The sequence below is a fragment of the Magallana gigas genome, chromosome 6 (genome assembly GCF_963853765.1).
Source record: "Magallana gigas chromosome 6, xbMagGiga1.1, whole genome shotgun sequence".
NCBI classification, from domain to species: domain Eukaryota; kingdom Metazoa; phylum Mollusca; class Bivalvia; order Ostreida; family Ostreidae; genus Magallana; species Magallana gigas.
The window spans coordinates 55,482,246-55,496,669 of record NC_088858.1 but is presented as its reverse complement, the minus strand read 5'-3'; the positions used below and the strand labels follow the sequence as shown (position 1 = coordinate 55,496,669).

At 33.8% G+C, this 14,424-nt stretch overlaps 2 protein-coding genes across 3 annotated transcripts in view; both read left to right on the top strand.

Annotated features, from left to right (window-relative positions):
• LOC105325979 (adenosine deaminase-like protein) overlaps positions 1-14,424 on the top strand; it is a 119,435-nt gene that overhangs the window by 54,698 nt on the left and 50,313 nt on the right. The window lies entirely within an intron of this gene.
• LOC105334179 (uncharacterized) lies at positions 9,300-13,951 on the top strand. The gene is made up of 7 exons (XM_066086592.1): positions 9,300-10,677; positions 11,101-11,178; positions 11,577-11,639; positions 11,976-12,063; positions 12,303-12,362; positions 13,299-13,400; positions 13,807-13,951. The coding sequence occupies exons 1-4, from the start codon at positions 10,596-10,598 to the stop codon at positions 12,047-12,049; spliced, it is 297 nt and encodes a 98-aa protein (XP_065942664.1). The 5' UTR covers positions 9,300-10,595; the 3' UTR covers positions 12,050-12,063; positions 12,303-12,362; positions 13,299-13,400; positions 13,807-13,951.

Genomic DNA, 14,424 nt, shown 5'->3' with positions numbered 1-14,424 from the left:
TTAAAGCTTAAAATGAATAAGAAGATAGACAAATCAGCTTGAAAAAGATTTTTACTGGTATTTTGAACCTATGTAAACAACAACAGGGCACGAGCCTTGTTTACATGACAAAGAATTGTGAGCCCTGTATCTTGCTTATAACTTTACAACTGACCCTCAAATTTCATTTGATCAGTAAAAATGCTTTCCTTAAGCATTGTAAATAATGAAAACAGAAAAATAGAATTTGACCAAAATAGTGACCATGCCCCTATCTATGGTGTTCCGATAGGGCCACTCCGACCTTAATAAAGGGCGAAGATGCGATGTTGCAAAGGCGATAGTGCGTAGACGAAGGAGCAAAAGTGCGCAGATGCGACGACGAAGCGCGAAGATGTGATGCCTAAAGTGCGAAGGCGAAGGAGCGATAATACTATCGCTCCTTCCCAACTTCGCACTCTGGCTTTCGCATCTTTGCACTTTCACCTTCGCCTTGCATTCAGCAAGTCTCGGTCGATTACATTGAATTTAATGCAGGCACCGTTCTCGCCAAGGTTTTTCGATTAATCCAGGCTATTATTGGTACGCATGCGCTAGGCCATGGCGCTTACTATGAATGTTTATAAATATTTCAATGTGTTCATGTGACATATATGTTTACCAGTGCTGGCTATGCCTAATCATTATATACTCCACACAGACTTTAATGTCCACCATAATGTGTACATACATGTAAGCACTTCCAGACTCCTACCACTTACCAGCCGTATGTTTACCGTGGACCAAACACAGTAACATTTCTAATTTCATTATGCGACACTCCTTGCTCATGCATGGATCTAGAGGGGGAGAGGGGGTCCATCCCCCGGAAAAATTCAATATTAATAATTTCACGCAGTAAAAGGGGAGAGGGGGTCCGGACCATATGCCCCTGAATACTTAATTTTATTAATTTTATAAAAATAAAATTTCCAAAATATGCCTCGGAACCCTTAAACGATAGAGAGCTCCGCAATTACAGTCAGTTCAAGCATATCTTTTACAACATACACCATAGCATAGCATAACATTGAAATATCATAGCATAGCATTGAAATCTCATAGCATAGCATTGGAATCCCATACCATAGCATACCATCTCATAGAATCGCATTCGTCATATCATACTATAGCATACAATAGCATAGCATACAACATTATTTCAACTCGGTTTTAAATGTTTTTATTTGAAAAAATAAATGTTTACATGATAGATTTATGGTAAACTTTGGCTTCTTATTATTTTACTTCGAAATGTGTGGAACTCTTCTGTGTATGGAGGCGTTTTTGTTCAAATCTCATAGCATACCATAGCATAGCATAGCATACCATATCATTAAGCCCTTTATTTCAATTTCTAATAGCATAGCATACAAATCTCATAGCATACCATACAAATTTCATAGCATACAGTACACGCAACGTTTTTTTTTACAATCCTATCCTATCGTATCGTGTATCAATCCTATCGTATCGTGCGTGTATACTGTTCTATCGTGCGTTAATTCTATCCTATCGTGCGTGTATACTGTTCTATCGTGCGTTAATCCTATCCTATCGTGCGTTAATCCTATCAGGTTTATCGTTTAATTTCAACAATTCTTCCGTTTATCCTATCGTGTTAATCGTTTCGTGCCTTTTCATAAGCAAATACATTTCTTACTAAGTTGCAACTCGTTCGGTGCGCCGTATACGAATATCATTCGAAGAAGAATTGTAAAATCCTATCGCACGATAGAACACTATACACGCACGATATGATAGGATTGATACACGATAGGAAAGGATGAACGATGTTCGTGATAAACGTATGATCGCTTTAAACGATATTTACGAACAAACTGATAATGGCAGAATTTGAGAGAGAACACGTACAAATAAAGATTTACGTGGAATTTCTTTTTAGTAACAATTGCCGAGTTGTTAATCATCGCTGCATCATTTATAGAATGTATAAAAATGACCAGTTAATTTTTTTCAACTAAAATTATGAGCTTTAATGATCAATAAATTTTCTGTATTATTAAAATTGTTTTCATTACCGAACACCCTAGCCGATCGCCGCGAATTTATATCATCCCGAGATTAAATCACTCGGAAAATAGCGGGTTTAATTAAATAAATTTAACTCTTGTATAAAGTAAATATAAAATCTATCATAAATACATTTCTTTCTGTATAAGAAAATGATGCATTAAAAACGAATTATTACAGACAAGTTGAGTAAATATTTACGCAGATACACATTCCGCGTACGATTTGTTAACATTGTTTTCATTAACACACACCCTAGCTGATTGCCGAGAACATATCAACCTGAAATCAAATATCACACGGAAAATAACGGGTTCAAAATACAACTCGGGTTTAATTAAATATAAATTATATCATAAATAGTTTTGTTTCAGTTAAATATGATGCAACAAAATTATATTCCATGAAAGTTAATGTCTACGCAGGTATACACTCTGCGTACGATTTAATATATTCGATATACAGGTAAATATGTTACCTTGTTCCTAAGAACTTCGTTTTTCATCTTCAATGTTAACAGATATGATTTACATATAATATTGGTTAATTTTGATCTAAAAAATTCAAAAATTAGGATCCTGACGGAATGTTGGATAGGATTTTACAATTCTTCTTCGATAAATATTCGTATACGGCGCACCGAACGAGTTGCAACTTAGTAAGAAATTTATTTGCTTATGAAAAGGCACGAAACGATTAACACGATAGGATAAACGGAAGAATTGTTGAAATTAAACGATAAACCTGATAGGATTAACGCACGATAGGATAGGATTAACGCACGATAGAACAGTATACACGCACGATAGGATAGAATTAACGCACGATAAAACAGTATACACGCACGATACGATAGGATTGATACACGATACGATAGGATACGATTGTAAAAAAAAAACGTTGCGTGTACTGTATGCTATGAAATTTGTATGGTATGCTATGAGATTTGTATGCTATGCTATTAGAAATTGAAATGAAGGGCTTAATGATATGGTATCCTATGCTATGCTATGGTATGCTATGAGATTTGAACAAAAACGCCTCCATACACAGAAGAGTTCCAAACATTTCGAAGTAAAATAATAAGAAGCCAAAGTTTACCATAAATCTATCATGTAACCATTTCTTTTTTCAAATAAAAACATTTAAAACCGAGTTGAAATAATGTTGTATGCTATGCTATGGTATGCTATAGTATGATATGACGAATGCGATTCTATGAGATGGTATGCTATGGTATGGGATTCCAATGCTATGCTATGAGATTTCAATGCTATGCTATGATATTTCAATGTTATGCTATGCTATGGTGTATGTTGTAAAAGATATGCTTGAACTGACTGTAATTGCGGAGCTCTCTATCGTTTAAGGGTTCCGAGGCATATTTTGGAAATTTTATTTTTATAAAATTAATAAAATTAAGTATTCAGGGGCATATGGTCCGGACCCCCTCTCCCCTTTTACTGCGTGAAATTATTAATATTGAATTTTTCCGGGGGATGGCCCCCCTCTCCCCCTCTAGATCCATGCATGAGCAAGGAGTGTCGCATAATGAAATTAGAAATGTTACTGTGTTTGGTCCACGGTAAACATACGGCTGGTAAGTGGTAGGAGTCTGGAAGTGCATACATGTATGTACACATTATGGTGGACATTAAAGTTTGTGTGGAGTATATAATGATTAGGCATAGCCAGCACTGGTAAACATATATGTCACATGAACACATTGAAATATTTATAAACATTCATAGTAAGCGCCATGGCCTAGCGCATGCGTACCAATAATAGCCTGGATTAATCGAAAAACCTTGGCGAGAACGGTGCCTGCATTAAATTCAATGTAATCGACCGAGACTTGCTGAATGCAAGGCGAAGGCGAAAGTGCAAAGATGCGAAAGCCAGAGTGCGAAGTTGGGAAGGAGCGATAATATTATCGCTCCTTCGCCTTCGCACTTTAGGCATCACATCTTCGCGCTTCGTCGTCGCATCTTCGCACTTTTGCTCCTTCGTCTACGCACTATCGCTTTTGCAACATCGCATCTTCGCCCTTTATTAAGGTCGGAGTGGCCCTATCGGAACACCATAGATAGGGGCATGGTCACTATTTTGGTCAAATTCTATTTTTCTGTTTTCATTATTTACAATGCTTAAGGAAAGCATTTTTACTGATCAAATGAAATTTGAGGGTCAGTTGTAAAGTTATAAGCAAGATACAGGGCTCACAATTCTTTGTCATGTAAACAAGGCTCGTGCCCTGTTGTTGTTTACATAGGTTCAAAATACCAGTAAAAATCTTTTTCAAGCTGATTTGTCTATCTTCTTATTCATTTTAAGCTTTAATAAATAGTTCCTTACGTTTAACACATTCATTAGGTCTTAAATTAGAATTTTCACTTCAACATTCAAAATGTAACGAATGACACTGAAATTTTTGTTGCCTATGAAAAATGCCTTACTAAAGCATCGTGAACATTAAGATCGAAAATTTTTTTAAAACTAAAATCGTGACCATGCCCCTTTAAGATGACAACCATACCCCGATGCAATACGCCAATGCCTTGTTATAACGGAAGGATTTTTATTTTCTAAGCTATACCCCTTCTTTCACTTTAAGTTTATTTGAATATATATGAATTATAATTTCTGTTACTTTCTGTAAACTGCAGCAGTAAAAATTACAATAATCTAAAGACTAGTTCACAAATAATGAAAAAAACTTTAATCTACAAAGGGGTCATTATTCTACAGGGGTCACTTTTCTTCATGTGGAGTGTGCTCATTTTTATGAAAATGACACTTATTCTTCAGGCAAAGGGGTCATTTTTCTACGTAGAATAATGACCAGGGGTCATTTTTCTGCGTAGAATAATGACCGGGGGGGGGGGGGCCTTATTCTACGTCGAAAAATGACCCACGGTCATTATTCTACGGGGGTCATTATTCTTCATTACACCGGCAAAGCGTCAGAGTGTGACCAAATTTTGTAAGCGACAGTCACTATAAACAAAAATATCTCTGTTTAGTAGAAACAATTTCGACAGTTCATGAGTTGCTGCCTTGAATTTTGCAACAAGTGTTATAAATTCAAACCCCATTTCTTCAATGCGCGGCAAAGTAGTAAATGGAGATTCAAGTGCATTGTATGTGTCCAAAATGTCCAAAAAAACCAAACAAATAAACACTTTTGACAAAATGTAGTCTCGCATATCCCAAACTCACTCTCTCTCGGATTGCTCATGTGAGATTCTCGAAAGCGAGAGTCTGGGATATGCGAGACTAGACAAAATGTGTCTCTTTGTGTAACTATTTGGCATAGCAGATGCTTTTACTTGGACGCTGTTCGGTTTTTAGCTCACCTGAGCTATTCTGATCACATTTTGTCCGCGTCCGTCTGTCAGTCTGTCTGTCCGTCTGTCCGTCTGTAATCTTTTTACATTTTGAACTTCTTCTCTAAAACCGCTTATCCAATTTCAACCAAATTTGGCACAAAGCATCCGTATGGGAGGGCGAATATAAATTGCAGAAATAAAAGTCCGATCTGTATTCAAAGCGGAGAAAACCTTCAAATTGTAAAAAAGGGGGGGTGCATTTTTAAAAATCTACTTCTCTAGAACTACTGCTTCCAATTCAACGTAGTTTAGCATAAATCATCCTTATTGGAAGGAAAATATAAATTGCAAAAATTAAGGGCTAATTCTATTTCAAATCTGAGTTATTACGAAAATAATAATAGTGTTTCAATCAGTTTAATAGCTTCGGGTTCGGCATCCAGTAAAATGGGTAGGCAAGACTTGGCCTGGGCAAAACAAAAGATTGGCAGTTATTAATCTGCCAATCTCATTAAAATTTCAGGATATTTGATGGACCAGTATATTTGTATTCGCTGTAAATATTGCTGCAAGATAATGTGTATTTGGAATTGACGATTGCCGATCTGCCCCGGCTTTTATTTTGCCACGGCCCGGGTTGGCATACCCATTTTACCAAGACTCGTATTCCATACTTCTAAAACGAGGTTCTTTGTTTAAAGCAGCCATGACATTATACGAAAAATGTTTGATCTGACTATGATGAATTTGCTTGTTGTGCAACAGTTCGCGTATGGAGGGAAATTTTTGAAACATGCAAAATATAATGGTGCCGATTTTGTGAAGTAACTTGAGGCTAAATATTTCAATGCGTTGACAGTTTTCACACATGACGTTGGTGTTAGCTTGTTCTGATTTTCGTTTCGTTTTCATTATTTATGCTTTGTAACCTGGGAACTATCGTCTGTATTTCGTGATTTTTAGGTATAAAATCAAACAGAGACTTCAGTAAATCAAACTGTTAACTGTTTACCTCCTCAAGTTAAGCAAAATCTGATGTATCAAAAAAAAAATCGCTGACGGAAATATGTAGGTATATACGTGTATATATATGATTCATTTCGAAAAAATAAATTGTGTTCTTTATTTGTTATAGTGCATGTTTCTTGTGTTTAATTGTTTACAATTTCTATTTACTAACCATATTTGAGTGTTAAGCTTCGAATTATAAGCAAGATACAGAGATTTGTCCACAATTCTATGTTTGTACACAGATCTTAAAAACTAAAGATTAAAAAAGTAAAAAAATTATCAATATTTATTAAGAAAATGTTTCAAAGTTTGTTCTTCAAGAAACCATCTTTAACAACTTATTGTATTGTAAACTTAACCTTTTTTCGTCATTATTACTCCTACTGTACATGTGATCATTGACTGTGTTTGTGTACATTTGTATAAACTGATTTTGAATCTCAAATACCAGTGAACTGGTCTTGAGTGAATAAAAGAATATAAAATCTTAGGCCATTCTTTTTTCCATTTGAAATGCTGAATAGGAAATACCAAGTTAAAAATCTTAAGCTGAATGTAATAAACTCATGTGAACAAAATATGACTCAAACCTAGGCGAACTGTGAGCTCTGTATCTTGCTTATAATTCTACGATTGACGCTGAAATTTTGGTTGAACATTAGAAATTCTATATGAATTAGAGTATGTTAAATACTTCTACAAACTTTACAAAATAAAAGAATGATATTCTGTATATACCTACTCTCTGCCCCCCCCTTTATACAATAAATAATGTGAAATCTACATCAATTTTGATAGTTTTTCAGACACCAGTAAATAATCAAAGTACTGAGAGTACTGAAAGACGGGGTCTTGAAAGTATGAATTTGTAATTGTCCACATTTTCCACGAATATGTTCCAAAAATTTTGAGTTTGAATTAGTTCTTTCAATCTAGTATGTTAAAATTCGGCTTTTTCCAATTGTCTGATACTTCGTCTAAATTTTACTAAATCCCGGCCGGGACTGTTCTTCATAATTGTTGAAAATTGACACAACGGTATTTTATGTAAGATAAGACACCAAGAAAATTTTTTAAAAACTACATGTAACCGGGAAAATCAAAACAACTATATTTCGGTAGATAGTTTAAATAATTAGATTTATCTAATTTTGTGATCCAAGGGAAAATCCACAAGTCGGACGGTATCTGTTATACAAGGTTGATAAAAACTCCGAAAACTCTCAAACAGGTGAATAACCGAACACAATTAACATTTGAATACCGATAACAAACACAGGGACCTGACCTTAGATATTTCTTTTTACAATAAGATTATTTCAAGTGCTATAACAATAAGAAAGTTCGTCACGGTAGCTATTTTGATTTTTTAGACCGACTTGTCTGTCAAGAATTTCTTGCAGCGATTCATATAAAATTAATAGGCAAAATAAATTCGCTTACTACTTTTTTGTGTAAACTCGTGCATCAACTACACGAACTTCCATACAACCGTTCGTTTCATTAAAAATCATACTCTGAATTCAGTCAACTGCTTTTCAAATCTATAAAACTAGAAAATTCCTTTCGAGACGAACAGCAGTCATACCGCAAATAGACTGGAACACCAATTTAATTTGTAAAACATCTGTGTATAACCCGTCCCGATTTTAACTTCGGCTTGCGCATGAAGTTTGGTAGCATTAAGGTGAAAGATTGTCAAAATAAAATTCACAACTTTTCAAAAATGGCACATTGCGTTTGGGAACTTTAATTTCGATTCCACCGTCAACCTCTTATATTGATTAATGAGCTCGTACACCAACTGAATCGTCAACGGCGCTGTGCATTCAGTTACGTAACTCATTCCACATTTGAACCCAAGCAAGAACATTTTGATCAATAAAACTATTTGTTCATTTTCTAAAATTCTGTTTATACACAAAAGACTTAAAAAGATTGAATGCGTGTTTTTATAATTCATATTTACTGAAATGCATGAAAACTTTCTGCACTATTTTCTTACGCGTAGACTAAATTCATGTGTTCTAAGCGTGCCTTCCGGTTTGAGACTTTGGATGACAGTAAACCAATAGACGGGGTCACGTGACCCCGTCTGAAAACGACATCTTTAAAACAGTTTCCATAGTTCTTACACATTTCTGTTGCGGGGATAAAGTAATTATCGCTATTCCTGAGAAAATATCACAGCGGAAAATTATCCTGGTTTGTACGCGAAGTAAATAACAGGCGTTTAATTATAATGGAGAAGACAAATAAAATTTTTGAATGTTTTTAATTTGAGGAATTGAGCACATTGAGGTACAATTTTCTTCTTCACATCTATACATGTAGGATTTTTTGAATAAAAAACAATAACTATTATTTTTTTTTTAAATACAATAACTAGTAAGTAATTGATGAAAAAAATATACCTATATGCTCTCATATATTTTGATCGCTTTACAAAGTGGGGGGGGGGTGCAGAAAGAAAATATAGGGAATTGGAAGTTAACAACTTAACAGTGTGCCCCTACCAAATGTTTAGTTTTATATCTTGCGTAGGATTTTCTTATTATGGTAAAAAAAATAGTATTTCATGAAGGTACAATGTCACAGATTACGTGTATGCAAAAATAAGTGTAAAATACATTACAATATTTTTTTTTTGTTATTCTACTGAGGGACCATATGGCACAATATCTTTTGAACGCCCATTGTTGCTCAGGTGATTGTTGTGGCCCCATGGGCCTCTTGTTTGTTTACTTCTGAAGTTGTGCTGTTTTTGTAACATCGGCGATTTGCCTGCCTATAACCAGGACTCTGTTTTCAGCAGAGCCCGGAAAAAATTAAACTACTAAGGGGAATGAGATTTGCAAAATCTTTGACTGCAGATCTTCAAATTAGGACAGCGATTTGTACATCTTAAGTGAGCGTCTCGGAGAAAGTCATGCAATATTACCAAAATCGTCCACAAGCGTACATCTTAGATATTTTAAAAAGTGTTTAAAACTGAAAGATTATCCCATAAAAGTCCAAATTTTGAATTCAATTGCTTGCTGGTGTCGTTCTATTTTTAGCTGTGACCTAATTTGAATAATGGCCCAAATATGGATTAAAACCCAAGAAAAATTATGGAAAATAATGCAGTTTGAGCACTAAAAAAAGAATATAATAGAAAATTCCTCACAATTGGTTTACTTATATATATGTTACTTAAAACTCCATTTTTCATAATACCAATTTAAATTATTACAAACTGCCCATAGAACCATGAAAAAGAGATTTTGAAAACTGGCAGTTTGCCAATTTTGCTAGATGTATAAATATTAACAACTTTGATAGAGGTATAAATATACCTGTAAACGCCTGCATCTTCAAAATTTATCATGATTTTTTAAGATGAAGACATAAGTGTAAATTTCTCAAAAATCTACTTTTGGACTCTCAAAGAATAACACGCAATGATAATATATTGACTGATACATTCCATCAAAATAAGCAAATTCTAGCATATTATTAAATATATTTATATTTCAAAAAATAAGTTATTAAATGGATTTTGAAAGAATAAATTAATTAAAAATTGATATTTTCTTGTCATAAATATTTTTTATATTGATATTATCGCTTCCCAAACCTGTAAATTAATGTTTGGTTGTGAAATATGATTTGTAAGATTTACCTCCCCTTTGATGCAATCTCTAGGCAGAGGAGGTTAAAAAAGTGAAGAGACGCCAAATGGAGGTCACATTGAAAACATAATTTATGACAATGGGGTGAATACAAGTTATTTGATCATTATGACCTTATAATTTTCCATCAGAAGGAACTATGAGATTATTTTAATTTAGCTTGACCTATTTGTTCATGAAAATGGGTGAAAACGCACTAGGTTTAGCAGCTGAATGTCCTGCTATATGTAACTTTTTTAATGGATCCGGAGGATCTGAATGTGATGTTTCAAACATTTGTTCTGTTTATGAGTGTGACAGGGATATTATGAATCACTTATACAGTTTACAAAGTGCACAAATTCTAGACAAGTGTGTGTCTAATGCTCACATATGTCCTGAGTACATAGTAATATTGTATCGAAGTGGGTATTTCATCATCGATAAGGCAGTGCTTTCTATGAAAATATGCCTGAAGCACCGCGAAGAGTTGGGAGCACGGTGAAAAAGATCAAAGAGAACTTGTTCTTATCCTGGTCATCGGGGTAATATGAAAGCTGACAGAGGGGCCAGTCCAACAATGTGTAAAGAACTCTGGTTAAAAACAAGACAGATTATACCAGTAGGATCAGGTAAGTTATTTTTACAGTCAACTTAATTCAGGACGTTGAAAGAGTATGTAATATAAAATATTATGAGAAAATTAGTGTATTTTATAAATAGGTGATATCTAGGAGGACCTCTATATCTAGATATAGATGTAATATAGATATGAGGGTCTGTAATTACTTTAACAATTGACCTTAACTGTACATGCGCGAATCCAGAATTTTTTTCCAAAAAAGGGGGGGGTCCAATGAGAGATAGTTTTGTTTATTAGTACTTTAGATCACTACAATATGTTTTACTCTAAAACTACTTCAATTCCACAATCATATGAAAATAAACTAAATTATAACTTAATATGTCATCACAATCAAAACATGTGTCAAATTGTGTTACAATGCACAGTGTAGTAATTGAACTTTGATCGTATGTGCAGTATTTACTTGTAGCAATTTGCAAAAGGTGCTCAATGGATCATAAGAAGAATGTGTCCCCATCATACAATGTAGAGTATGTAGAAGAACTAGGTAATAATTTTGCTGTATATTATTCAGTTATATACATATGTAATAAACTGACAAACATGCATGTATACAATTAGAATTGTAAAGGAATATATTCTACTTATTGAAAGCATTGTAACATGTCGAATGATTTCATCATAAACATTTTAAGGATTATTTTCATATGTCAAATGTTAAGAACATACATGAACATGTAGATATGCATGCATGAACAATGGATTTGATGCTTAAGAAATTTTGAACAATTTAAAACTGCATGTGTTGTGATATATTGTGCAATACCAGGTTTGTTAATTATAGATATATATGGAACTTGGGGTTGTCAATGATACATTTTAGCTTTTCATATGGGTATTATTTTTAAAGTAATTGTTAAGAAGACCTTATTATTTTACTTTCAGAGTGGTGTAGACAGATTTGTAGAATTCTTCACACAGACAACAGCACAAAATCAAAAATTCATGGTATCAGACACATTTTTTTCGATGAAATTTAGTGCATTTTCCATATGTAAATGAATTATACCAGATATTCTTTCTCAGTTAATGACTTGATTTTGGATATTCTCATGTATGCGCATAAAAATGCAAGTTTACATTAAATTTTAAAGCTACATCACCCACATGAATGGGACAAAAAAATCATTTTTAGGGACAAATTATAAATCAATCTATTCATTTATCTGTAATTTCATCTGTCTGTTAGTTAAACCAAATCTTTATACAAAATTAAGAAATATACAACTATTTTTATGTTTAGCATAAAATCAATCTGAAAAGATTTGCATTCTACCTATATAGGTGAACATCTACAGTCCTACTTGATTGACATACAAGTGCCACATGTACCAGCTATAGTTGAAAACAGCATTTGATATTGATGTACACAGTAAGTACACAGTTGAATTGAACAGAAACATGTATTGTTTGTGAAACAGCTACATCAGCATCATTGTTGGTGGTTTCTTAACTCAATCTAGATGCAACTACAGGTATATGTAACTATATATGTGAAGATAAACCAATAACCTTTCCCAATTCTTATCAGAAACAGATAAATAATAAAAGAGTGTATATATACAATATTGCTTTGTTTTAAATTGAGATGTGTGTCTTCCCTAAATACAGGTGTACCAAGTTCACAAGACACAGACACAGTGGGTACAGACATGGAGTTTGAAATTCTCTGTAAGTGTATGCATGCAGATAAATTAAGCCACAAATCAATTACATGTAAAGCATATTTACAAGCTAAATTAGCCTCAACTGTTTTATTTTTTGGTGTTTATTTTGATTATCTTATTTCCTATAAATTTGACAAATATTCTTGTTAGGTGTAATATGTGTACTGTAAATGTTTATTGTGCATTGTGTATAAAAAAAGTTTTAAAATGTATGCAGTGCAGTATGCAAACCAATGTCAAAAGTAATTATGACTCGGTAAAAAATCTTGGAACTCTAAGAGAAATATCATTCTGTCCAACTGTCTGTCTGTCCATTAACACAATTGTGTGACACAATATGTCACAAGTAGACCATATAAGGAGGATTGTATATCTTGAGACTATGTCAGTTTTTTAGTATCTATAATGAATTATTGGTATCCCACTCCAAAGGAGAAGGGGGTATACTGTTTTACCCTTGTGTGTCTGTCTGTCTGTCTGTAACAAAAATTTCTGTCACAGTTTTCTCAGCAACTAGCTATTCATCACAGATGCTTGAAATTTTAACACACACTTTGTATAGGTATGCCATATAGTGGGATTTATTTTTGTACCATGTGTACATCAACTTCCTGTTAAATGCAGAATTTGCTTATTTTGTATAATATTCACATCAGAGCGAGGGTATTACTAGTGAGCATTGGTCACTTGCGGATATCTTGTTTCCATTATTAGAGCTGCATATTTATTTAATATAACTCATAAGTGTATCTAAATATATCAAATTTTGATCAATTAATAAATAGATCATGGTAAACCAATATACTGAGACAAATCATAGACATTGACTATGCAAATCATACTACCTGAGAAGATCATACACATAGCATTTATACATGAATTCACATTTTCTAGTTACCGGTAGATTTCTAGTAATGAAGTACACTATATTGCTTTCCAGCCACAAGTTCTTGTTACCCTTCCTTACCATCATCCCAAGACTGGTATGAGCAGTACAAAACACCAAAAGAAAAACTAAATGAAGCATTACTGAGACTTTCAGGTAATTTAACTGAAATCAATTTATGCAGTAATTTTCAAGAAACTTGACATTTGCTTTCAAATATGCTGATGAATCAAAACGTCTTATTTGTTTTAAAAAAACAGCATTCGGGATATGCTTGATTTTAACTAGTAATACATGTATATATATAAGAAATATAGTAGGGGATGCAAGCACGCACTAAGACCTGTTACACAGTGAGTGATGTGGCATTAGCCCGCGGGCTCTTTGCTTATTCTTAGTTTTGAAGATTGATAATATTTTAGTGAGAGAAAGCAACTTAAAAAGTAACGTATTTTGCAGAGTACATTAATACTTCATTTAATTTCTAAACATTTGCTGGTCCTCTCTGATCCGTCATATCATTTGTAAAATTTTATCATAAAAATAACAACTTTGTTTATAGATAACAAGTTTCAACCTCTGAAGTCTCAACTTACAAGACCTTGGTCTGAATTAGCAAAGTCTGCAAAGTATTACTACATCAGCAAGGCCAAAGAAGCTGTTATGATAGTCCTGTCCATCATAGCCCCAGGACAAGAGGACACCATTTTCTCGCATTATCACCGGTGTGAGATCGTTTTGTCCGGTGTGAGACAGCAGTGTGAGATTTTTCTGTCTTACACTGTGTATTACTACGCCGTTTTAAAACGTAAACAAACGTTGTCTGCTGTAGGGAAATGCAAATTGGTGCATTGAGATTATTCATTAAGTAATTGTGTTTCTTAATTAATTACAATTTATCATATTTTTAATTAAAAAACTGTTGTATGCTCTCAATTTGACATGCACTATTTGAAGCACGCGGAGGGATAAACCGAAAGTAATCTTTTGAACGTCATAACAGAGAGTTGTCAAACATCATTTTTTAAGGTAATATAATGCGAGAAAAATAATCATTCATTATATACTCGTGTGGGATAGTGAAATTCCACCTCGGGGCCAAGTTTCACGGTCTAGGACTCGGCATAGCCTCGTCCTAGACCGTGAATCTTGTCCCCTCGGTGGAATTTCACTATCCCAC